Source organism: Trichechus manatus, unplaced genomic scaffold (genome assembly GCF_000243295.1).
Source record: "Trichechus manatus latirostris isolate Lorelei unplaced genomic scaffold, TriManLat1.0 scaffold00415, whole genome shotgun sequence".
Classification (NCBI taxonomy): Eukaryota; Metazoa; Chordata; class Mammalia; order Sirenia; family Trichechidae; genus Trichechus; species Trichechus manatus.
Window position 1 is genome coordinate 59,192 of NW_004444351.1, and position 25,779 is coordinate 84,970.

The following is a 25,779-nucleotide window of genomic DNA, read 5'->3' on the forward strand; positions in this document are numbered from 1 at the left end:
GTTAAATTGGGGTAAGCTCTGATATTTACATTCACTCGCTAAAATCTGGACTTCAATTTTCTCACCTGTGGGCTATAGATTATCTGTAAATTCCCTTTCAGGCACAAATTGCGAAATAGCTTTTATTATTCCAGTTGTTCATTGCTGTATCACAAATAGCTCCTGGTGCTTGATAAATGTTGAATGGATAAATGTAGAGGATTTAAGACGAGCGTTTGAGAGTGTGAGGCGCAGCGTAATTTGCAACTCTTTTACCTCTCTTACGAGTCAGTTTCAGGCGTCAAGGTGGAGAGAGGGAGTGAGCACCTCTGCTCCGCTCCAGCAAACGGACAGCAGCGCGTGTCCCGCAGAAAATCCAGACTGCGATCTATAAATCTCATCCTCTCTCTTGCTTTGCTTTGCTCTCCCTCTCGGCCCCGGCGCTCCAATCGCGGGGAGGTTGGCGAGTTGGAAAGGGCAGCAGGCGCCTTTAAATGCTAATGAGAGTCCGTGCCCAACTCGGGAGCCAAGTTTCCCCACCCTCTCGCCTCGCCCGCCCTTCCCTCCCGGGCTGCCGCGCCGCCTAGAAAAACTTGTGCGGGGCCATTTTGGGGGCAGTAAGATCGAGCGAGGAGCCCCAGAGCCTGGGCGCAGCCCGAGAGCTCGAGCCGCCTCCGCCGCGAGACCCCACCTCGGCCGCGCCGCCTGCGCCGCGAGACCCCACCGGCCTCCCGGAGAACGAGCCCCGGCCGCCGCGACCTCCAGCCGCGCTAACCGCCGACCAACCGCCACCGAGGTGCCCGAGTGAGAGCAGAGGAGGCGGCATGAGCGAGGCGGGCGAGGCCACCACCACCAACCTCCCGCAGGCTCCCGCGGAGGCGGCCGCCGCGGCCCCCCAGGACCCCGCACCCAAGAGCCCGGTGGGCAGCGGCGCGCCCCAGGCCGCGGTCCCGGCGCCCACCGCCCTGGTCGCAGGCAGCCCCGGTGGGGACGCGGCCCCCGCCGCCGCGGGCACCGCGGCCCCCGCCTCTTCAGCCACTGCCGGCAGCGAAGACGCGGAGAAGAAAGTTCTCGGTGAGTCAGGGGTGCCGGCGCGGGTGAGGGGCGCCGGCGGTGGGGCGGGCATGTGGCCGGCCGCCGAGCACGTGTACGCAGCTCCCGCCGCCTTTCCCGCTCCGGCGGGAGAGATTGACAGTCCGGGGTCCCCGGGGACCTTGGGTCCCCAGCGCCACTCTGCAGGCGCTCCCAGGTAAGCGCGCCGCGCCGGGCGCCCCTCGCCGTCCTGTGCGCGTCCCCTTGGTCTTGGGCCAGTAAGTTACAGGTTTCACTTCTGCTATCTGGGCAGGCACTGTCTTAGATTCCTGTAGTAGAGAATGTCCGAAGAGAAACGGAGGGCGGCGGTAGGGACGCGTGTGGATGCTGGGGAGGGCCAGACACGTGGGCTGGGATTTAGGAGTCTTGGCCTGAGATCTGAGGAAGGAAAGGATATCCTCTGGGGAGGAGTGAGGCGCGCAGGAGACGGGGAGGGAAAAGTGAAAAGGCTTTTTGCTGGGAAGGCTCAGGTGTCCGTCCCAGACGCCCTTCCCACAATGGGCACAGGAAAGACGCCGAGCTCTTGTCGGCCACAAGCCGACAGAGAGATGTCGCAATCCTCCCCGGGAAACTCGAGTGTTGGTCTCACGCCCTCCTCCCTGTCTCTGTGCCCTCTTCTGCGACGAGCCACTGAATGTCCACCAGTCGCTACACGTTTTCCTCTTTCTGAACTGTGGGAACCCACGTGGTGCAGCAGCTGAAACAATTTCCTCGCAAGTGTGGGCAGAACGTTCAAAACATCATTACCTTGGGACTTAGTAAGGGAAACAGGAAGATGAGGCGGTCACGTTTGGCGCAGACGATTAGAGAGGGTTTCAGTGGTGGTGGTTTTTGCCACGTATTTAAGCATTATCTCCTCCCTTGCTTAACGCCCTGTGTGAGGCCTTGAACAGGCTTCCAGAACCTGTGGGTGGTGAATAAGTTCACTAAAGGGTATGTGCTTCTATCATTCACTCCCTTTTCAACAGGAAAGTTAACAGGTGGGTGTAGGATGCTGCGGAGAAATTTTTCAGTATTTTGGCTGGGGCAAGGAGCCCTGGTGGTGCAGTGGTTAAGCGCTCGGCTCCTGGCTGCTAAATGAAATGTGGGCCTGCGTTGGAACCCACCAGGCACTCCACGGGAGAAAGATGTGGAAGTCTGCTTCTGTAAAGATCACAGCCTTGGAAACTCCGTGGAGTAGTTCTATTCTGTCCTCTAAGGCTGCTGTGCGTTGGAATCAGAAGGCTCCATGGCAGTAGGTTTGGTTTTGGGTGGGGTGTGTTTGTCAGATATCTCTGAGCCTTGCCTGCAAATTAAGAAAATTGAGGGAGTAATGTGAAGAAAGTGTAACACGATTCCGTGTTCCCAGCTTGAGGAGCATATTTTTCCAGTGCTTTTACCCAGGCACTGCCGAGCAACACGCTGAATGAGACCTGTGTAGATTAAAAAACAAAATAGCCGTCTCTGTGCTGGCTTCAAGTTGCTCACATCTAGGCAATATTGTGTTGTGATATTGTTTCCAGCAAGAGTTTCTTGGAATACTTCCATGCAAAACGTCCCAGAGAGACAACCTTGGGTCGTTCAAAGCAATGTTAAGATATATTTCTTAATGATGCCCCTTATTTTTGTACGTATAAAAGAACTTTTGCAGTTTTTCATTTGATCCTTGTACACTTCTGAGGTAGGGAAAGCAGATAGATATCTTTAAAGATGAAGAAAACAGGTAGAGTTAATTTCCTCAATCACCAAACTGCTACTCAGCCTCTACCAGATCTGGCCTTGGGGTCTTTCGTCTTTCCACTATAACTCAAACTCTCAAAATGGACAACGTTCTACATGACACTTCAACACTGTTTGCCTCTGTCCCATACCTTCTGCCGTCTCCTTTCCTTTGTCAGGCAAACACTTGCATCCCTAGGAGGTGCTAGGCACAATCCTGACTGAAATGGAAATCTGTTCTTTGCTTCAGCCCATTCTGGTTTTTACAGAAGGGCCTTCGCTTCAGGGAACAGGACATAGGTCAGAGAAGATCGTTTACATGAGTGAAACAAAACTTCCCTTCTAATAGACATGAAAACCAGTTACTGTTGAGTAGATTTCAACACTTGGCCACCCATGCATGTCAGAGTAGAACTGGGCTCCATAGGGTTCTCAGTGACTGATTTTTTGAAAGTAGATTGCCAGGCCTTTCTTCTGAGGTGCCTCTGGGTGTAGTCACGCCTCTAGCCTTTCAGTCAGCAGCCAAGTGGGTTAACCGTTTGCACCACCCAGGGAGCCCTCTAATGAACATGATAGGAGCTTCGTGGTCTTCCCCAGTCCCATCTCCCTCTGTGTCTGTAGGTGGATTTATGGTTTTAAAGAAGCAGTAAGTGTGAGTGAATGTACTTGGCCAAATGAAGCCGTTGGAAATATTTATGGCATTAGGATTTTTTTTTTTTTTAATCAGCCTGGATTGAAGTTAGACTTGAAAAATCATTTCTCATCTTCTCCTGCCCCCATTATTTAATGTTGCCTTTCTAATCAAGATTGTCCCTCTGACAGTCCTAGATATTAATTATATAAAATGAACTGTAATATTTCCTATCTTTATATTTTCCTTGGCTAAATATTTGGGCAAATGAAAGGAGGCACAAAAAGTGTATCATTTGGAATAATGTGTGACTTAAAATATATAATTGATCAAAAACAGGTCTCTTCTGTGCACTTTTGCATCTAAAGCATCAAACGAATTTTTCCTCCCGTGCCCTGCTGCTCTAATTAGAATAACCTCAAACTAAAGGTTCCAATGGTTTGATCTTCTGTAACTGGAATGAGAGCTGGTGAATGCTTAGTCAGTGTGGGATGAATGACTTTGCTTAGAGACATAATGAGTTTTTTTTTTGTTTTTTTTTTTAACGAAGAGAGCTAAAATGCTTCCCAAACATTATCAGTCTAGCAAAACTGAGAACTAACCATGCCTAGTCCTAATTACAGTCTTGGCCTCTAATTTAAAAATCCAAACCTTACTCTTTATGCTTGGAAATTATAAACTGTATTTCAGAGAGAGGCAGCATGGCTTAATGTTGTTACTTTTCATCCTCTGTTAAGCTTTTTTTTTTTTTAAAGGTGCTCTCTTGTCAGGTTTCCTGTTATAGTATTGAGTCTTCGTACTTGCTTTATGCATTTTCTGAATTTAGACAAGAGGTACTGAACTTGGCATTCACAGTTGATTCAAAAGGACCATATTTGAGATGGTTGAAATAAAAGTCTACAAAGTACAGATAGTAGGACCACACCATTTCTTTCGGATTCCTCCTCTTAAAGAATTTTGTTAAAATCAGGTGCTTTAGAGAATTGGTCCTGCTTATGACGGAAGTTAGGGACAATAACCAAGTTCAAGAGGGGGATTTTATAGAAAATGCTGAGTTTGATTCCCACCAACTGCAGAGAGTAGGGTAAACGATGAAACAGAAGCCCAAATTCATCACTGTGGTTTGAAAAGGCCTGTTACATCACGTCTTGGGTGTTAAGTACAGAACTGCATTGAGACAGCAACAGTTCTATTATTACCCTTGACTCCTCTGCTGGGCTCCCATTTGGCAGCTGGACAAGTTTGTAGGTTGGCTATTAACAAGGAGATACTGTGTCAGTTAGTAAGTTTGCCTCGTATTTCAGAGTGTGAAGGTGATGTTGTGTCTTTAGTACTTACTGTGTCCATTTACCTACGTTATGTTCTTTTTTATTGTGGCCTGTCTTTTTTAACTACGAAATTTTTCCATGTTACAACTTGGAACATAAACTGTAAAGAACGTTTTTTTTCTTCAAAGGATGTTTCTCGATTTTAATTATTGCAGAATTGTATGGATTTATGACTTTATTGAGAAGTTGGACAAGGCAGAAAGATTTAGTCTTCTCTGAAAAGTATTTCCGTATGCTACCTCGTTGCACTTTCTTTTCCTGATATATTTTGGAATTAAGCCTTTAAGGGTTTTCTCAGGTATGTTTGGGCTTTATTTAATGCCATCAAGACCTTAGCGATAGGGATTTAGCTCTTTGTAGGTCAAATACTAATTTATCTGCTTAATCCTATTTTAGCCACCAAAGTCCTTGGCACTGTCAAATGGTTCAACGTCAGAAACGGATATGGATTTATAAATCGGTACGTGTGTATGTAGCTTTACATGTTTTAAATATGTACTTATGTTGCAGCAGCAGTTACTACGTCTGTTACCATGCTTTGTTAAACAGTTTGTATATGTCTGAAGATGTCCAAGTGCTATAAGTATTCTCATTTTTAAGCTACTGGTCATTGAACATTCTTCATTAAAATACCTTTCTAGAATGGTAATAGGTAACTTCATAAAGTCTAGTCATTAAAGGAAAAAAAACGAGGGGAGATAAATAAATCAGAAGTGAGGAGGGCCTTAGGATAACTGAGTTCATAGCCCATACTTTCACAGATGGAGAAATGGAGTCTTAGACTAGTTAAGCAACTTTGCTAAGGTCACACAACTAGTGAGTAATTGAGCTGGATCTGTAACCCAGGTCTGGTCTAAGTCCGGTGTAGAAACTGTGGTGTTTCCTTTAAGCCATGGTAACATCTAACCCTATAGGAATGAGAATACAGCTGCAAGCTGTTGGGAACACTATGATGTTTTTAGATGATATCATCGTTTGCCTTGTTGTTACTGGTTTCTCCTCACTTCCTGAGAAGATTCCTCCCAAGTATTCCTTGTCTGTTTTGGTGTTGGGTGGCGGCGGCAAACGGAGCTGTTTTAGGTTTCAGTGTAAGGAGAGCCTAGTTCCCAGCTGTGCTGTGTCCTTTTAACTGTCTTGCTTTGCTTTTGCTGGGAGGCAAGTCCGGGGCTCTGGTTACAAACCGCGTGATTTAGAAAGACACCAGGGAAAAGGATGTTTCTGTCCGTTGAATCTAAGCACTGTGCTGACGTGGGGGAGTAGAGTGGGTATCATGCAGGGCTAAAAGTTTTCATTCAACGCGATTGATTAGGTGTCTGACTTGAATTTAGAGGATAAATAAAAATGTATGTTGCGTTTTGACGTTGTGGGATCTAAGTGTATAAAACATCTCTGTTTTAAGCTTTTCCCCATACCTAGTACCTTTAATTGTGCGCTTTTTGTCTTTATCAGAAATGACACCAAAGAAGATGTCTTTGTACATCAGGTAAGAGGAATAATAAGTGTTAAATGTGTCATGTGAAAAGAGGTGTCTGTAATCTGGTGTCTCTTTACCAAAATGAAGTCCTATAAATTATTATTCTGCTCTGAGCTCTTTTTGTGATTTTATTTTGGGACGATAACGCAATTCCCCATTTTAGGATTGGCATCCATCCCATCATATTAACTGTTTTTGTAGTTGAATGAAGTAATACACAGACCACTTTCTAATTTTTAAAGCCTTTGAGTCCTTAACACAAGCCTTCTGTTTCCGCCTGAGCGTCCTGTGTCCCTTCTATGTGTTAGGCTGGGAACTCTGGCTTTTGCCTGGGTGGGTATTGGTGATGGCTGTTTCTGTTAGCTGCTGTTGAGTCAGCCTTCGACTCACGGCAGCCCGGTCCCGCACCGTCCCCATGACTGGTTGGAGATCGGGCCGTGTCATCCATAGGTTTTCATTGACTGGTTTCCAAAAGGAGTTTCTCATCTGTCTTAGTCTAGAAACTCCTCTGAAAACCTGTTCAGCATCACAGCAACATACAAGCTTCCACGGACAGATGGGTGGTGGCTGCACATGAGGTGCATTGGCCAGGAATCAAACTCGAGTCTCCTACACAGAAAATGAGAATTTGACCACTGAGCCTCCACTACCCCTGGGTATTGGTTGAAGCTCCTCTATTAGAACAGCTGTAACTTGAAGTAAATAGCACCAGTCAGCTGATGGTTAGGGTGTATGTACCCAAGACACGAGAAGACTCTCATTTGCAGTATAGTCCTCACTCCTGTTAAAATGAGGCATGATTAGCATATGTCCAGTCCCAAAGGCCCACATTCCTTTAGCTTTGAAGGAAATAACGGAAGAGGGTAAATGGGTAAGATCCTGAAAATGTAGCCTTCTCTGCTATGGATACTTATTCTTTTTTTTAACGTTACTTGATTAGCCTCGGATGTTATTTTTTAGTATGTGTCCTGGACTTGTGTAAGGAGCCCGAGTGGCACAGTGGTTTAAGCGCTCAGCCGCTGACTGAAAGATTGGCAGTTGGAACCCACCAGCAGCTCTGTTGGAGAAAGATGTGGCAGTCTGCTTGCCTGAAGATGACAGCCTTGGAGACCCTATGGGGCAGTTCTACTCTGTCCTGTACGGTTGCTGCGAGTCGGAATCGACTCAGTGGCAGCGCATTCGTTTGTTGTTGTCGTTTGTTTTTTTGGATTTGCTTACAAAATAGGTTAAAAGAAGGAATACCGATTCTTACTATTATTTTTGTATATTGAGTTTTTCAATGAGTTGTGTGCAGTTTCTGCGTGTAGTTCTTGGCATGTCAGACACCAAGGAAAGCCGGCATGTTTACCTGCCTGGCCTTGTCAGGCATCTGGTGTTCTGGGTTTCTGCTTCCTTCTCTAAGTGTGTGTTGGGCTGGCGATAGGTAAGAATCAGCTCTCTGGTTGTACTGTCTATTGTTGGCATTTCTGCTTGACTGGACATATTTCAGCTTTACCTAATTTGAGTAGTTTTTGTCTAGGTACAGTGACTTTTTAAAAGTCACAACAGACTGAAAGAAAGTGTTGGTTATAATATCTGGAGGTTAATAGACCTTTTTGGAGGAGAACTCTACGTTTGGGGACTGCTAGAGTAAAGGACCTCATGAGTTTCTGTACCGGTGGCCAGCCTTATTAGCCTGTAAGTATATGACCTGATTCCAGCCCCATGAAGTTGTGTGGTGAATCATGCCAGTGTGTTGAGGCCTGCCCAGTTGGACAGGAAGCAGGGAAGGGCAGCCGGCAGGGAGGGGCTGTGTTTGGAATGGCTGAATGTTCATGCTGCATGCACGTATATCCTGTCCTGAACTTTCTTTTTTCCTCTGTGGGTGAGGTCTCTGCCTTATTGGCATGTTTTTCCCCCTCCCTCCTACTCAGAGAAGGAGAAGGGCTAGATTACACATGCCTAATCGCCTTATAAAATAAGGGTGACCTAGTTCCGTGGAAAACTCAGAGCCCCTTTAACTGTTTAGAGATACCAGTCAAAGAAATGGAAATTCATTGCAGGAATTATTCTCCCCTTTGCGTTGATGGGAAAAAAGAGGCCTATTCATAAGCAGATGCTTGAAGGGATGTTTTTCATGCAGACTAGCGTCGTCTTTAACCTTTCAAGGTATTGTCAGGAAATGTGCATGCGTGAGTTGACATGTAAATGTTGTGGTAGGAAAAATATTGAATAAATGTCATATATAGTACAGTGATACGAATTCCCCCACTATAGCAGTAGCTAAGGAGTCCTGGTGGTGCAGTGGTTAAGTGCTTGGTTGCTAACCGAAAGGTCAGTGGTTTGAACTCACTAGCTGCTCTGTGGGAAAAAAGACCTGGGGATCTTCTTCTGTAAAGATTATAGGCTTGACAACCTGTGGGGCATTTCTTCTCTGTCCGGTAGGGTTGCTATGAGTCAGAACTGACTGGACGGCACACAAAAGCAACGATAGTAGTAGTTGTTACCTTTGTGACCTCCGAGAAGTCACTTACCTGTCAACCTCATGTTCTCTTACCCGTAAAGTTGAGGCAAGAGGCAGGTTATCACTAATATGTTTTGATTCCAGAAGTAATTTTGTGTCCTCTACCAGAAATACTTACACCCTTGGCATTTTTTCATTCCTTTTATCTTCTTTTCATCACGGCTTCCCACACGCATCATTTAATTCCTTTCCTGGCGAGCCGTTTCTCTGGTCTCTGGAAGTTTCTGTACCGAACGTGTGTTTGTGGAGGTATGATACCTTGATGGCGTTTCCCCCCACCTGCTGATGGGTCTGCACTCCTATAATCTCAGAAGCTTAATGGTTTGAGGTAACTAAGATACATCCAGTATCGTGACTAGGTGATCAGATTATAAAGCAACTGTAATAACTACACAGTGTTTATTCCACCCACCAAGGTGGATTTGAAACAAGAGCGTGAATCGAGGAAGTAATGTGGGATACAGTGTTTTGTTGTTGTTTTGGAGCTTCACGTTATTAAAAAGGGAATCATAGGTTTTACAGTTTCTTCAAGTTTACTCCATAAACTTGAAAGCGATAAAATATGTGGCCATTATTGACAGATACCTCATTTCGAATTTTCTCTTCCCTGGGCAGACTGCCATCAAGAAGAATAACCCACGGAAATATCTGCGCAGCGTAGGAGATGGAGAAACTGTAGAGTTTGATGTGGTTGAAGGAGAGAAGGTGAGAGCGCGAAGCGGTTGGATGTTTTTCTCATGCATTTGGTGTCAGAGTGGGCTGGCACATGGTTTTGTGCAGTAAGTGGTCTCTCAGCCCCTTGTGAATTAACATCATTTTGGATTTTTGTCTAATAAGAGGAAGTGATTTTTAAGCAAAATGACTGAATTATTAGATCATAAACGTTCTTCAGTATATTGCAAAAGACATTTTCATTTCTCATTTAAAATTAAAAGTAATTCGGGAAGAAAAAACATGACTTGTCAATTGTTAAAACGACATGTTTTATTTTGGTACCAAATATATATTCAAGGATAGATTAAAATTTAACTTTATAGCATTACAAATAGATAAAAGCTGCTTTTGGGCAAAAGATTTCTTTTTATAAGAATTTTTCAGATTGCAATTTATAAACAATTAAGCACAAATAATACACAGTAAAGAATGTGTTAATAAAAGATCCAAGTTGAATATAATCATTGTGTTTTCTCTTTTTGGCTTGGATTTTGGGAAGCCAAAGGCATCTTGAGAAACAATTTTGATCAGAATGAATTCAGCCCAACTATCTGGTGGATCATCTTGAAGCATGTCTACAGAATTATGTTTATGCTATGGTGTATTTCATTTTGATAACAGTAGTATCCTTTATGAGTCCCTGGGTGGAACAGATAGTTAAGCACTCAGCTACTAACTGAAAGATCTGACAGTTCGTACCCACCCAGAGGCACCTCAGGAGACAGGACTGGCAATCTACTTCCGAAAGGTCACAGCCTTGCAAACCCTAAGGAGCAGTTCTATGCTGCACACATGGGGTTGCTGAGAGTGGGAATGATTCTGTGGCAACTAACAGCAACAGTATCCTTGAAGTTTTGTTTTTTAATTGACAGTCTACCATAGATACTACTCGAGACAATATGAACTATAAGAATGGAAACATTTTAAAATTGTATATGGTACAACTGCCATGGCCGCTAATAGGGGCGCGCATGCGTGCGCATGCGCGCGCATGCGCCCACACACTGTATTCCCTGTGTTCGGGGGCTCTCAACCTGTTCTTTCTTTTAAAAGAAAAACCTTTAACGTATTTCATTTGCTGTAGAAATTTAAATGGACACCTCTACCAATGTGATCTGGAATTCCGTATCACCCCCTCGGAAATGGCTGGCCTGTGTTGATCGCTGATATCCCACCTAAATCTTACAGTTTTGTTTTGCCAGGTTAATTTTACCTCTGGGTGCGTTCAGAACTTGAAGTTTTACAAATTGATTTAAAATGGGAACTATACTCTTTTGAATCTTCCTTGCCCCAATTTTTCTTGTCTTTTGAAGCATTATTTTTTATCTATTTGTCCATGTGAAAATTAGAACTGTACATCTATTTTAAGATTTATGTTGTTATTGCGTGCAGTTGATTGCAGGTAAGTAACTTTAAAAAAAAAAAAAAAGGACTAAAAAGTAACTGAGTGGAGCCCTGGTAGCGCAGGCTGCTAACCAAAAGGTTGGCAGTTCGAATCCACCAGCCGCTCCTTGGAAACCCTGTGGAGCAGTTCTGCTCTGTCCTATATGGTTGCTATGGGTTGGAATCGACTCGATGGCATACAGCAACAACGACAACAATGAAAAGTAACTAGATATGTCAAAATCCTTTCTTCCTGTTGCTGCTAAAATGGGAGAAGTTTGACTAGAAATAAGTCAGCGCTGGACAAAGCCATGTGACCCATGAATAAGTGATTTTCTTGGCACCTCTTAGAATCACATAGGTTGCAACATTTTCTTAGAAGGTAACAGTATTTCAGTTCTTTCCCATTAAGGCCTGTTCTCCCTGGCCTAGCAGTATTTCTGCTCTTATACTTACATGATATTCCTGGCTTATGCTCTTTAAAGAGTTACATAGTACTCTTGAACGTATCTAATCACACAAGAAGGCAAGGCTTAGGTTGTGCAAACAAACTAAAAGCTATGTACATTTAAAGTAGAACATCAAGCACACTTGGCTCACCTTTTTAAAACTTGTCAAACGATAGAAATTCTTTGTATGTTCTGCCGGTCTTATACTCTGGCAGTTGAAGGCTGTTTTTTGGGTTAGTTTAGCTTCTTTTTAATTTTGAGGCCATCCTTGTTTACTGTGTTTCTCAGGGTGCAGAAGCAGCCAATGTGACTGGCCCAGATGGAGTTCCTGTAGAAGGGAGCCGGTACGCTGCAGACCGCTGCCGTTACAGACGTGGCTACTATGGTAGACGCCGCGGACCTCCCCGTAATGTACGCTGTTTCTGCTGCTAAGCAGTGATTGAAAATGTCTTACATCCAAAATTAAGTGTACATGCTTAAAGCAGATAAATGCCACATCTCCTGGAGCCACGACAAGTGTTTTTATTTTTAATTTTGTCATCTGAGGGGACATTTTCAGCGCCCAGAATTTATCCACAGCCACCGGTCTCACTGCTTTGGACACTTGCCATTCAGAAGTTGTATCAGTTAGAATGTATTTGGCTACAAGTATCACATTTAATTAATCTGGTAACAAGGAGACTTAGTGAAGATCAGCAGCTTCAAGGCTGTCAGAAGGCTTTCCTCTCCATGTCGCTCTTTCATCTGGCCAGAACCGAGTCATGTGGCGGTCACTGGCACAGGGGAATGGGTTTTCTGTGATTGGCTTAAACTTGTTATTCATCCCTCAGGGCTGGCACTGTTGATCTCTAGGAAAATCAGTGTTTGATTGGTCAGGAAGAATTGGGACTAGCTCTTGAACAGGCAATAATCAGTGCTGGCCGTTGAAGTAATAAATAATTTACCTTGATTAAGTAGCTATTTTATTTAGCATGGAATTTTCCCATTCTTTTAAAGTAAAGAAGCAGGAGGTAATTCTCTGGAATTTTAGTCTCAATTGTTCTTCATCCAGGTGAAGGGGTTTATAAGTAAGTCTGGCTGGAACTGCCTTAGGAAGCTCAAATAAGGAGTCTTCTCAAGGCACCCAAATTGTCCCAAGTCACTTGTGGTCATGAGGAGCACCCTTGTAGATTTGAATCAGTTTTTGGTGTTTATAGAGTTAGTACCTGGGATTGGCATCAGAGAATAAAACTCACAATTCCTTGTGATCACAGGATTTCAAACACTTGAAAAATCTCAGCAGAATAAAATCTCTGCAGGTTGAGAATGATTTCTCTCTGTGTTTTGATAGAGCCATATCTTTCTGCTTCCCTGATAGCCTTTCTTCTTTATTCTGTCATCTTCACACCCTGCCCAAATGGATTTTTATTAGATTCCTCTGGCCATCTCATTTATCTGCTTCCCTCTTGTCCTTAACCTTGTTTTGCCTTATCCTATTTGATTAAGAAAGGAGCCCTGGTGGCGCAGTGGTTAAGCACTCGGCTGCTAACCGAAGGTCAGCAATTCAAACCCACCAGCCGTTCTGCAGAAGAAAAGACCTGGCAATCTGCTTCTGTAAAGATTTCAGCCTAGGAAACCCTATGGGGCAGTTCTGCTCTGTCCAGTAGGGTCACTATGAGTTGGAATCGACTCGATGGCAGTGGGTTTGGTTTTGGTTTATTTGATTATAAGCTGTGGTGGGGGGTACGAATGAGCTACTACGGTATAAAATTTACTGTATCTTGTTAACTCTTTCAGTTCATCAGGTTGGCAGAGCTCTAGCTGTGATTATTTTTATTCTAGGTTAATTCAGAAGTAAGAGTGGGAAAAATGTTGAGTGAAAATTTTTCCTTTAAAGTCTTTTCCCCCCTCAGAGACCTCGCAATTCTGAAGTCATAATGCAAAAGATACTTAGAAATAAAACTGTCGAACTCTGAAATTGTACATAAATGAAGGTTTTCTGTCATAATATCTTTAAGCCCTCATGGCGTGTTTGGTGATGATGGGACCCTTGTTATTTTTTTATAAAACTCTTAAAGATTTTTGGCTTTTAAAACTCAGATACAGAAAAGCCTAAAAAGGAAAACAGTTGGTACAGTCTCACATTTAATATTTTGGAGAACATTATTTCTACAAATGTCTTTACATAATTGGGGATCATACCTCATATTGATAGGAAGGATATATGAAGAGTGGAATGGTTTGATTTTTCTGAAATTAAAACTTGCTGATAACACCACAAAATATATTTGTTGTTGACTTCATCCTGACTTGGCCCCAAAGAATGGTAAATGTTGGGAGACATGCACTTGGCAGAGCTGAATATTACAAGCCCTGTAAATACTCTTTGGGGGTGGCTGGTCAGCTGATACTCACCGGTTCTAATTAGATGGGTATTAAATTCATAATCGATTGATTGCCCTTGCTTTTCTGCTGCTTGGTATTTTATCCCCACAGATCTACTTCAGTCTCAATGTTGTTCATCCCAGGAAATCAATCACATGGTACTTGGGTTAAATGCGTTTTGTGTAATGAAAGAGATTATTCCTTTTGGTAGATTCTGTTTTGCTTTTGGTGATATTCATCCTAAATGGTATTCTTTGGTTCTTCCCTTGCTGAAACTTCTTCTGAATCTCTGTTTCTTTGCTTCGCTAGTACGCTGGGGAGGAGGAGGAGGAAGGGAGCGGCAGCAGTGAAGGATTTGACACCCCTGCCACTGACGGGCAGTTCTCTGGGGCTCAGAGTCAGCTGCGCCGCCCCCAGTATCGCCCTCAGTACCGGCAGCGGCGGTTCCCGCCTTACCACGTGGGACAGACCTTTGACCGTCGCTCTCGGGTCTTTCCCCATCCCAACAGAATGCAGGTAAAATGGCACCTGAGGCTTCTCTTCAGCAGTCCTCACCCCTGTCCTTCCTCTGCCTCCTCTTCCTCCTTCTCTTCCACCACCAGCTGCCAGAAATAAAACCTTGCCTGTGGCTTCCCGATGCTGCAGACATTGAGGCAAGGCCGTTAGTCTACTCTTCCAGAGGATTCATTCCACTAACATATTTCTAAAGATACAACCACATGAGCCATACCTACAACAGGGTTCTCTGGTAGTTAGGGTAAAGGTCCTGGTTTATAAAAGAAGAAAAGTAATAAGGTAAAGAGACAAGATGGGATGTTTGGACTCTGAAGCCAGATAGGCCCAGATTTGCATCCCGTCTCTGCTACTTATTTCTGTGAGATTTTGTGAAAAACCAAGCTTTAAAGGGATTAATTTGGCCATCCATTACGTGGGGATGATAGTGCCTGCACCGTAGGCTTATGAGTATTGAATTAAATATGAACGGTTTAGTACAATGCCTGCAGCAAAGCTAACATTTCTAAAGTACTCAGTTAAGATGAGATGGTGCTGCTTGTTCCTGGAGGAAAACTTACATAGAATGGAGATTATTGATCATGATATGATTCTCTTCTTCTACTGCAGAATAGTATTAGGGCAGCTGTCGTGAACTTGATCTGTGATTAATAAGCGTTATACAAGCTTTGCGGTTCCCAGGAAACTTGGAAAACTAGGACTAGGTCATCATTTGTGTTAGCACTGGCTACAGCATTTTCGTCCTTAGTGTGCTTAGGTGTTTTTTTTTTAAACACTGAATGTTTTGACTGAACATTGTGTTCAGTTCTCTACTCTGCTACCCTTCTATCCCATCTTGCATGACTGTGTTATTTTCACGTTGCTCTTGTTTTTCCCGTCCACTCTTCAACAGCTGCCCTTGACAAATGTGCTAAAAATAACAAGTAGACATACATATATGGAGGGGTTGGGTACATGAGACATAGTAGGTTTCTGTAGGGCAGCACTCTGCGTCTAGGAAATGAGGAGAGAAAGAGTCTGTGAGGTGGTAATGCACAGTGATTTTTAGTGCGCTCCTGAAGTAATCATTCTGAGTATTGAGCATATACACGTATATCGTATTTGTTGAGCTCATGATGGTATCCTCTTTTCCATATCTTTTGAAATGTATATTTCACTTTAAGAATTGAGGGTTCAGAGCATCAGAGCAAAGTAATTTGCAGAAACCAATTTTTGGAAAACTAATTTTGAAAATGCGTGTTTATTCTCACAACTTAAATGCGTTTAGTTGCTTTTTATGCAAGCTGAATTTCTTACCTTACCCATTTGATGTCTGAAAGAACAGCCATCAACGTCAACAGTTTGTTACTTAGATTCTCTTTCTGTTACAAACTCTTTTTATGTGTTCAGTGACTGAAGAAGTCTGTTTAAGCAAATCAAGTGAAAGTTCTTGAAACTTTGTTCCATATAACTAGGCTCCTTTAAGGTTATTGGTGTAGTGGTTTAAAAGCATAGTTAGAGCTCAAGGTGGGAAAAGTGATTGAGGTGAAATAGAAAAGTCTTTGCCACCATTTTCTACCATATACAACACTATGGAGTTTATTAGACAGATCAGGGGAGAATGGTAGTGTCAGGCCTTAATAGCCTAATATATCAGTGACCAAATGATTTCCATTGTTTTAAAGGTAATCAGTAGTTCTACATATTTGAAAATGAAGTAGAGTTGATCACTGAGCTAATATCAACTACTTGCATCCTTTGAGAAAATAATTGTATGATGGAGGAGGAGTCAACATTGTTCGGCAACTACCAAGTGGGAGGAGCTTTAAATCAGTTATTCAATCCTCCCAACAGCCTTTATGAAGTTGGTGATGGTTTCCATATTTTTGTGAACAGATGAACAGATTTGAGTACTTAAAAAAATAAATACCTTAAGGTTACATGGGTAAGAAGTGGTAGAGCTTGATTGAAACTGTCTGGCTCCAATCCTGTGTTCTTCCCACTTTATCACTGGATAGTAGATTCTTATCCTTTATACATGTAAATTTAATTGTCAGCCTTTTTTTTGTAAATCAGAGTTCCTGAGGAAGGAGTACGGTGGCTTGTTCAAGGAACTAAAGGAGGCTCATGTGGTTAGGATGGAGTGAGCGAAGGGGAAGAGGGCCTGAAGTGAGATTAGGGTGATAATCTTGGGGCAGATCAGACATGCCTGGTAGGTAGACTGTGGTCAGGACATTTGGCCTATTCTAAATGGGATGAGAAGCCAGTGAAGAGATTTGAACATGGAAGAACCATTTAAAGACCATGCAAACTGTTCTGTGGAGATTAGAACACAGGGCAACAGGAGAAGTAGGGAGACCAGCTACTGTCATTTCCTGGTGGGGAGATGAGCATGGCTCAGACTGTAGAGCTGGCAGTGGAAGCCGTGAAAACTGGTCAGATTTGGGAAGTGTTTAAACATAGAGCTGACAGCATTTGATGATGATGGAGTGAATGTGGGGTGTGAGAGGAGTAAACCATACCTCTAACGTTACTGGTTTAAACAAAGATAGGGAAGACTGAGGAAAGATTGGGTTTTGAGGGCAAGGTGGCAATTATTTGAAGGTCTTTTTGCCATATTAAACAGGCAGAAAAATCCGGCGGAGTAAAGAAAGAAAGTGACTGGAGGGATGAAGGTGTAGCTGTAGACTGGGGGAGTGGCAAAGTTCTCAGGGTTCATCAAGGGGTATTTGAGCCCTAAATGAAGCCTGGGAGCAAGTCACTCAGGTATCTGGAAAAGGGGATGAATGGCAAAGGGGGGAAGGGCAAGTTCAAAGGCCGAAGGGGTCTGATGGGGAGAAATGGGACTATAGGTATAATTTTGGAGTCATGAAAACATGATATATTGAAAGGCATAGTGCAGGATGAGATTATACAATGAATGTGGGTAGAAGAAGGATCCTAGGACTGAGCTTTGGGCACACCAACACTGAAAGATTAGGAAGATGAGGGGACTTTAGTAAAGGAGAATAAAGAAGGAGCAGCCAGGGGGAATGTGGCGTAGGAAGAAAATCCTGTTGATAAGTAGAGGACACTAGGCTGAGAATTGAGTATTGGATTTGGTAACTTGTAGGTCAGTGGTTATGGTGGAGACAAAAGTCTAATTAGAATGAATTCAAGAGAGAACAAAAGAGGAGATGGTATATACCCCTTTAAGGAAGCTTCTGTGGTGGTGGCTTTTCTTTGGTATGTATGTCTGTGAAGAAGTTCAAGAAATGGGGCAGTATCTGGAGGAGGATGTGGATTAAGACAAGGTTTTTGCTTGACTTTATAGGTTTTTCCAACAGGTGAGTACCCACTGGTCTCACTTGCCCCTTCCCTCACTAACAACTTATTGCAAAAGCCATTAGGTGGGGCAGATCAAGGTAGGCATCTGTACAGGAGAAGGGACGGTAAGAGAGATGGGAGATTGGTTGCATGTAAATAGGTAGTTACCTTACTATGGGAGAGGGAAAATTACAAAACGAGAGGGAACCCTGTGAGTCCGTGTTGTTGGACTGGAATCGAAGCTACTAATGAAAACTTACATATCTACATCATACAGACACACATGTATATACACGCATATATGTATATATTATATGTGTATGAGTGTGCGTGTATGTGTGTGGGTGTATATATACACATACATATGTAAACACATACGCACATATTAAAACTGCACTAAGTCTTTTAGGGATACACAGACACGTAACTTAAGTGTGTGTGCACATGTGTGAATGTTCCTTAGTTCTGTCTTCTGAAAGCAGTGGCACCATAATAACAGTGAGCCTACTTCCTGCTGCTGCTGCTGCTGTTACTTGCTGTCAAGTCGATTCTGACTCGTCACCACCCCACGTGTGCAGAGTAGAACTCTGTAAGGTTTTTAAGGCTATGACCTTTTAGAAGCAGATTACCGGGTTTATCTTCTAAGGTGCCTCTGGTTGGACTCCAACCACCAACTTTTCAGCCACCTTTGGTTTCTGTATCTCCTTGTCCAGTAAGGAGGCTTGTTTGGAGAAATGGCTGATTCTAGAGCTGGGACAGAGAGAGTACAATGTGAGCCTGGAACATCTTGTTGTGCCAGAAAGCAAAGGACTCCGAGAATGCTGGAGACCGGTCAAAAGGACATGAGCCAGCTTGCAGGCCTTCCGTTGGCCAGTAATGATAGTAACAGATTATAACCCATTGAGTACAATAGAAAACCACGAGTCCCTACAGATATAAATAAATAAATGAACATGCTAAAAATTCCATGAGGAATGAGCCATTGACATACTTTGAAATTACTTCCTCACAAAGTACTCGCGCATTACAAGGGGGCAAAGCGTAAACTTACAAAGGAGGAGCCCAGCAGCCACCACCTTAGCCCCTTGTCCAAGTGAAAGTTGTCAGTAACTGAAACGGTGCGCCACCTGGTGGGATGCAGTGAGAAGAATGCGGAGCCGCTGCTGAGATTTGCCTGCCAGAGAGGTGTAATCTGAGCCTGCTCCTGAGGAAATAGCAAGCAGACCTAAAGTGAGGGATATTTTACAAAACAGTAAACACTGTCAAGGCCATGGAAGCCAAGTAAAGGTTGAAGCACTGTTGCAGACAAAAAGGCACAATGCCTAAATTCAGTGCATGATTCCAAATGGGATCCTTTGCTGTAAAGGGCATTACTGGGATAGCTGGCGAAACTTAAATGGGCTGTGAGGATTAGATTCTATACTTTTAACTTCTCTGTAAGTCTGTGATTATTTAAAAATCTTAAAAAATGAAAAAAATGGGTGATCTTTCAACATGTTTATATGCTTGGATAGAAATGATGGAGTAGAGACGGAACATATTTATAGTGAAGATGAGAAAGCAGGGCTAAATAGTTAAAGTGCTCTAGTGATCAAGAAGAGAGAGGCTGGGTACACAAATGAAGTGACTGGCTTTGAATAGAAGCATGCACCACTCATCCAGGGTAATGGGAGAGAGAAAAAAAATTGATACAAATGCAGGAAAGCTGGTAGATTTGACAGGGAAAAATGTAGATATACTCTTCTGGTATCTTCTGTTTCCTTAGTGAGATAGGAAGGACCGTATTCACTGTGAGGGAAAGGAAGGGCTGTCAGTTGTGAGAAAGGAAAAGAAAGTTGAGGTATGGCTGTATTGTAAAGAATTTCAGAGATTGTTGATGGGTGTTTTGTTTGTTTTTAGCTGTTCTTTCTTACTCTGGAAGTTCTGTAAGAAATTAATTTTATTTCCCTAGTCTAAAATAGATTTGTTATCAAGGAGGTCTGTTTTAAAAATGTTATGCTTGAATCATTATGCAAGGAGGCAAAAGGAATAAATCGTGGAAGGAAGAAATCCGAGGTGAAGGTGTGGTTAAGATTTAGATGCGAAGCTTCATAGCCAAGTGCAGGAGAACCTTTAATGTAGAAACGATTATGGTAGGGAGGGGATAATGGTTTGCAGAATTAAAAGGGTGAAGAGTGAAAAGATCAGAAAGTTCTCCTTGCTCAAATGTAGTATATCATTCCATGTCCTTTTATAAAATAGGCTTTCCTTCAAGAGATGAATGGAACACATTAAATTTCAAAATGTTAATATTATGAAATAGAATCTGGTGCTTTGGGATAAGGTGAAAGATTGTTCGAGTATGACAGAGTTGTTCTTCCTTTCCTATCACCCGCCCAGAGGTAATCAATAAATAGTTTACAGTTACACCTGAGGCTGCTCAGCTTTGTAATGAAACATTTAACTTTTAGTTTGGGGTTGGTTGGTTTGTTTTTAATTCTGCATTAATCTGTGTGCTCTCTCTTTCTCATACCCTGTAGTATGACACTCATTTTTAGCTCTCTCTGACCTCTTCTAGGCTGATGAGATTGGAGAGATGAAGGATGGAGTCCCAGAGGGAACACAACTTCAGGGACCAGTTCATCGAAATCCAACTTACCGTCCAAGGTACCGTAGGTATGTGCCATTTGCCACCAGCTAATGACCCTTGGAAGGCCTTGTGAGTAACAGTAAGATAAATCAGGATATTGTGGGTCTGTTTTGTGAGTTTATGATTTAATGAGAAGATGTGGCTGCTTTTGCTACGTGTCTCAGAGTTTTCTGGGACTCCTGAGTATATGTTTTCAGATGATGGTGTGATATTTTCCCCTAACTTCACAACTAGAATTTTTAATTATCTCTGTGCCAAAGTGTTATTTTTACTGCATAACTCTGACATGATATGAACTAGTACTTCTTAAATGGAATGAAATAAATGGAGATTAATTATTAGGGGGCTCAAAGGTAGTGGTACAAATGGAGGAAGAATTGAATGCCAGGGTATTTCGGATATTGAATATTCTAACAACTGAGAGAGTCTAGTATAGGGGTTAAATCAGGCTGTGGACCAAATTGCCTGCGTTTAAATCCCTGCTCTGCGGTTTCGTAGCTGTATGTCCATGGGCAAATTTCTGGCCTCTCAGCCTTAGTCACCAGGTCTGTAAAATGGATGTTAAGGCATTGTGTACAATTGCCAATAGGATTAAATGTATTTATGCATCTCAGATAAGTAGTGTGGGGCCTGGTATAGTAAGCCCTCAAGAAATGTTAGATGTCATTGCTACCCATGATGTTAATATTAGTGAAGGTGTAAGTTATTTGATTTGTGTTGTATCCCTTGCAAAGGCTGAGAATTGAGCTAGATTCTCTAAGATCCTTTTTACACTTTATGTTTTAAGCCTGTTTGTCCTTTTACCCTGTCTTTGAGTAGAACTTTTTTCCTGAATGACGTTTATACTACCTTGAAATTTGTCAATATGGGTTTATCGAAAGGGGAGTAAGTATAATATTTTGATAAAAGTTTTGTAACCTTCTACCGCCTTTTTCCTCATAAGTTTTATCCATTTTAGACATAAACTCTCTGGTGATTAATTACTAAGGACTTTCAGAATAAGAGATGCTTCCTGGAAACGTCTCACTGAAGCAGAAAGCAGCACTATATGTGACTCCCAGCTAAGGCAATCCCTGGCTATGTGACCTTGGGAAAGTCACATCTGACCTTTTCTGACTTATAAAAGCAACAATTCCATATGGTTCAACCAAATACTTGCCTTCCCTAAACTTCTTAGTCTTGTCAATATAAACCTAACTCACAGAGTTGCCATTGATTACATTAAATATTGACTATGAGAGCATACTTAGCCCAGACCCTGGTGCATAGTACGAAATGATATTTTCCTTCCATATTTAGTTCCCTTCGTCCCCACTGAACTCTGTCACAGAGAGCAGAGACAAGACTATTTTTCTTCTTTTTTAGTTTTCCCCCCTCCTTAGTGCCTATCACAGTGCCTGGCGGGAACACCGTACATGCTCAGCACATGTTTGTTCACGGCAAATGTTTATCCATATGAAGGGGGAGGGAAAATGGTGTCAATCAGGGTTCTTCACCAGACGTTTGCTCTGTTGGCCTGTGACTAACTGTAACGATAAGTACTGATCACTGGACTTTGTAGCTTTAAAAAAACAAATACAGCACTCTGTTTCTGAGAACTCTTGTCCCGTTGCACTTGTTCCCCTTTGATTTGCCTTCTCTGCTGCAGGGCACCGCCTCGCCCACGACCAGCCCCAGCTGTTGGAGAGGCCGAAGATAAAGAGAATCAACAGGCAGCCAGTGGTCCAAACCAGCCATCCGCTCGCCGTGGATACCGGCGTCCGTACAACTACCGGCGCCGTCCCCGTCCTCCTAATGCTCCCTCACAAGATGGCAAAGAGGTAAATCCAGCCGGTCAGAGGGGTGTGGTCAGATTATCCCCATCACATCAAATCTCAGGAGTCTGAGAATGATTTTATAATCTGATAACTTGACAATATATACAATTTTGTTAAGACCCATATATTTGTATGTAATTTCCTGGACATAGCACAAACCAAATACTTGGATTCAACTAATGATCATTCTCTGAAAGAATTACCCATACCGGTGGGGACTCAGAGCTAAAACATTTAGGACACTCCAAATGAAAGACAGCGTTTATAGAGGGGAACCTGCCTCTAGTATGTGTTGAAAGCACTTAGACTTTTTGTTACTGGGAGTAGTCTTACTTATCTGCCATTTGGATGCCATTCCTGTGTGGCATTAATTTTTGACTCATGCATGAGAGTAGTTGAAATTTAACACCATGATGTACTTTCATAGGCAGGAAAATTCAAGCTTCGGACACCTTTTCATCTTGAACTTTGCATTGCTATCTGAAATAATTTCTGGTGTGTGGTTTTGTTTTGTGTTTTAGGCCAAGGCAGGTGAAGCACCAACAGAGAACCCTGCTCCGGCCACCGAGCAGAGCAGTGCTGAGTAACACCTGGCTCCCCAGGCACCTTCACCATCTGCAGGTGAGAGCGCGGGCTGCCCGCTGCTACAGGTCTGCTGTTTCGTTTTCAATACATTAATTTCTCAACAGTAGTAATCATCAGTCTAAACCTGCTCTGCGGTTCATCCGTGCACACCTCTCATCTCCACTGAGAGTCTATGGAGAAAGCCGTTCTGGTGGTTCTGTATCTCTGGAATCGACCTTATTTTGCGAAACTTGGGGGCTGTAAACATTCAGACAGCGTTGATGGTAGTCAGATTCTCTTTTCTAGACAAAGTTTTTAACTACTACCACTTAAGAAAACGGATGCTTTGCTTTTGTGACAGCCAGTGGCCGGTATGATAATTTTAAAAACCATTGCCATCGAGCTGATTCCAACTCATAGTAACCCTATAGGACAGAGTAGAACTGTCCGATACAGTATTTCCAGGAAAACTACCACATCTTTCTCCCATGGAGCAGCTGGTGGATCTGAACCACCAACCTTTGGGATAGCAGTCGCGCGCTTAACCAGTGCCACACCAGGGCTCCTGATAATTTTAAAGTGCCTTACGAAGGGCCCTTAGTAGCAGGAGACAAGTGGTAGCATAAACTAGAGCTTTTTCTTTTTTTTTTTTTTCCCTTCCCCTTTTCCTTTGAGAGCCAGCATTGTTTATTTTGAAGCAGCGCAATGTATGTATAAGAACCAAGGAGTTTATAATCAGACCACCTGGTTTTCAGGGCGGGCTTTACTACCCATTTGCTGGGTGATCTTGAGCAGTTGATTTATCCTCTACCTCAGTAATCTCTGCCGCTGGGAAAATGGGGATACTAACTATACTTACCTACTAGGGTTCTTCCAAGGATTAAATGAAATAATATGTCTAAAGTGCTTAGAACAGGTCTTGTGCTTAGGAAGGTTAGCTTGTCACCTTCAGCATCATCGTCATGTCCTACTTTTTTCTGTCTTGTTCAGGATCTTGAAAGTTTTACTTAAATAGCTAGAAAGGCTGACCCAATTATAAATGTTCATAAGCCATAGTTGCTTTCATTCTGGGTTTTTCACCTTGTACCCTCTTAATTGAGACTTTAGTTTTTTTATATTTCTTGGTTGTTGCCCTTTTCATTAAATAAATAAGAAATTTAGTTAAAAGATACAGTGTCAGTGTTATTTTAGTGTTCTGAAATTAATTCCATAAATAAAGCTTTGGGAGTATTACAAATTTCTGCTCTTAAATGCTATCAGCAGTGGTTTGGGATTTAAATGAGCCTTTAACTATTTTGCTGTGTAGCCTTTCATTAATTTACAGATTTTTGCTGTGCTGGGATTATTCTCTTTTATATCTGGGTAACATGGACCCTTTATCATACAAATAAATTCTTATTCCAGCTGGCTTGCACTGACTGGCTTAGAGATAATTCATGAATCTCTTAAAAATGGCTATAACTTTTTACTCTGTAACATTATTTCTCTGTATTGTTCCTAAAAAGATCTAAAATAGAGGAAAGAAATAGTTCTTCTGTCTACAATCTGACATTGGGAAGAGCGGTTTAATAATTGTTTATCTGTGTTAGGAGATTGGTACGCAGACACTAAAGTAATTAGGAAAATCAGTAATGCTCTAGTACTGCTTATTTGAAAAGGCTTCATGGTGGTAGAATTGTAAGTAATTTTTTAATGTAATTTTGCAAAGTTTTTACTATTTTTGTGTATTAACTTTTCTGACTTATAAAAACATTATTAAGAAGAGTTCATATTAGGAGCGCAGGTGGCACAGTGGTTAAGCCCTTGGCTTCTAACCAGAAGGTTGGCAGTTCGAACTCTCCAGCTGCTCTTTGGGAAAAAGATGTGGCAGTCCGCTTCCGTAAAGATTGACAGCCTTGAAAACCCTGTGGGGGCAGTTCTACTCTGTCCTTTAGGGTTGCTATGAGTCGGAATCTACTCAATGGCAGTGGGTTTTTGGTTTGGTAAAGAGTTTTTACTAAATTAATGTATTTTATAAATCTGTAAAAGATGTAGATTTTGGTTAGAGCATATAATAAACTACTTTTAAAAATATATTACATGAAGAACAGGTCATTTTTGCCTTTTTATTCTCTCTTTGTCATTTTATCACTTTGTATTTGATTTCATTTTTTTCCAGGTGACCTAAAGAAATAATGAACATCCAAAAAATACAGCAAAGCGAAAAAAAAAAAAAAAAAAAAAAAAAAAAAAAGAAAAAAAAAAAAAAAAAAAAAAAAAAACCATGACCTTAGCAACACCAAAGAAATATCCAAGCAATAAAGTGGAAGACTAACCGAGATTTGGACCTTAGAATGTTTATGTTATTCTTTAAGAAGCAGACAACAGCGAAAGGAAAATATCAGCAAGTTTTCCAGCGAACAGATCCCAGGGAATGCCTGCACAGAAGACAAGAGAGCAACCTCCCCGGTTTCAGCAACCACTAGGTTTATATTTTTTTTCCTGGTTTTCACTGTTTTGGTAATATGAATTGAAAGAAGAAATATTAATATCACATGGGGAGAACCCCCACCAAAGAAATCTGAAATATATAGTAAATGCTTTATTTTTCCCGTATTTGTTCATTTTGGGTGCTGGTGCTAAACTTCCAAGTGTCGTGATTTGAAAAGAAATTTCATGCCCTTATTTATTTCTAGGATGAAGGGAGGGATAACAATGTTTGCTTTCTTATGTCACTCTATTTGAAAATGTGCAATATGAATGATGTTCCTCAAAAATAAAATTTTTACCCTTCAGTGGAAAAGCAGTGTAACTGGAGTATACTTTTCCTTTGTAGCACGTGCTCTGTCTTCTTCCCCTACTTCATTCACTTGGGGAGCCCCGGTGGCCAGTGGTTAAGAGCTGTGGCTGCTAACCAAAGGCCGGCAGTTCAAATCCACCAGCCGCTCCTTGGAAACCTTTTTGGGGCCGTTCTACCCTGTCCTATAGGATTGCTATGAGTCGTAATCGACTCAACAGCAGTAGATTTGCTTTATGAGTTTTCCTTCACTTGACTAAATGAAGAATCAATCAAACTCCAAATGTAAAGGTGGATTAGTGCTGTTGAACAAATGTAGGCATATGAATTTGAAATAGTAGAAAATGGGATCCCTTTTAGAATGTCCAGTTGAGATTTAACAAGTTTACGATCTGAGTTGGGTAGTAGGTGTGCTGTTTCGGTACTCATCTCTTGAATAATCTTCATTCAGGTGATGAACTGTCAACCCTAGTTTTTTTTTTTAATTTTTTTTTTTTTATTGTACTTCAGGTGAAGGCTTACAGAACAAATAGTTTCTCATGAAACAGTAGTACACATATTGTTTTATGACATTGGTTAA

General features: G+C 42.2%; 1 protein-coding gene across 2 annotated transcripts; it reads left to right on the forward strand.

Annotated features, from left to right (window-relative positions):
- The first annotated feature begins 618 nt into the window (after positions 1 to 618).
- Positions 619 to 24,628, forward strand: YBX3 (Y-box binding protein 3). Of its 2 annotated transcripts, XM_004391042.2 has the most exons (10): positions 619 to 1,053; positions 5,125 to 5,188; positions 6,178 to 6,211; positions 9,321 to 9,410; positions 11,540 to 11,662; positions 13,925 to 14,131; positions 19,971 to 20,068; positions 21,691 to 21,862; positions 22,381 to 22,480; positions 24,582 to 24,628. In XM_004391042.2, the coding sequence occupies exons 1-9, from the start codon at positions 804 to 806 to the stop codon at positions 22,444 to 22,446; spliced, it is 1,104 nt and encodes a 367-aa protein (XP_004391099.1). In that variant the 5' UTR covers positions 619 to 803; the 3' UTR covers positions 22,447 to 22,480; positions 24,582 to 24,628. The 2 variants fall into 2 exon arrangements, with proteins under 2 accessions (XP_004391099.1, XP_004391098.1); XM_004391041.2 differs by lacking the exon at positions 13,925 to 14,131 and having other exon boundaries at positions 701 to 1,053.
- The last annotated feature ends 1,151 nt before the right edge of the window (positions 24,629 to 25,779 follow it).

Excerpts from the sequence above, each read along its gene's own strand:
- YBX3 (XM_004391042.2), top strand. The coding sequence starts at position 804 with ATGAGCGAGGCGGGCGAGGCCACCACCACCAACCTCCCGCAGGCTCCC. Across the intron at positions 14,132-19,970 it reads CCCATCCCAACAGAATGCAG|GCTGATGAGATTGGAGAGAT; the intron begins GTAAAATGGCAC and ends GACCTCTTCTAG. Across the intron at positions 20,069-21,690 it reads TACCGTCCAAGGTACCGTAG|GGCACCGCCTCGCCCACGAC; the intron begins GTATGTGCCATT and ends TCTCTGCTGCAG.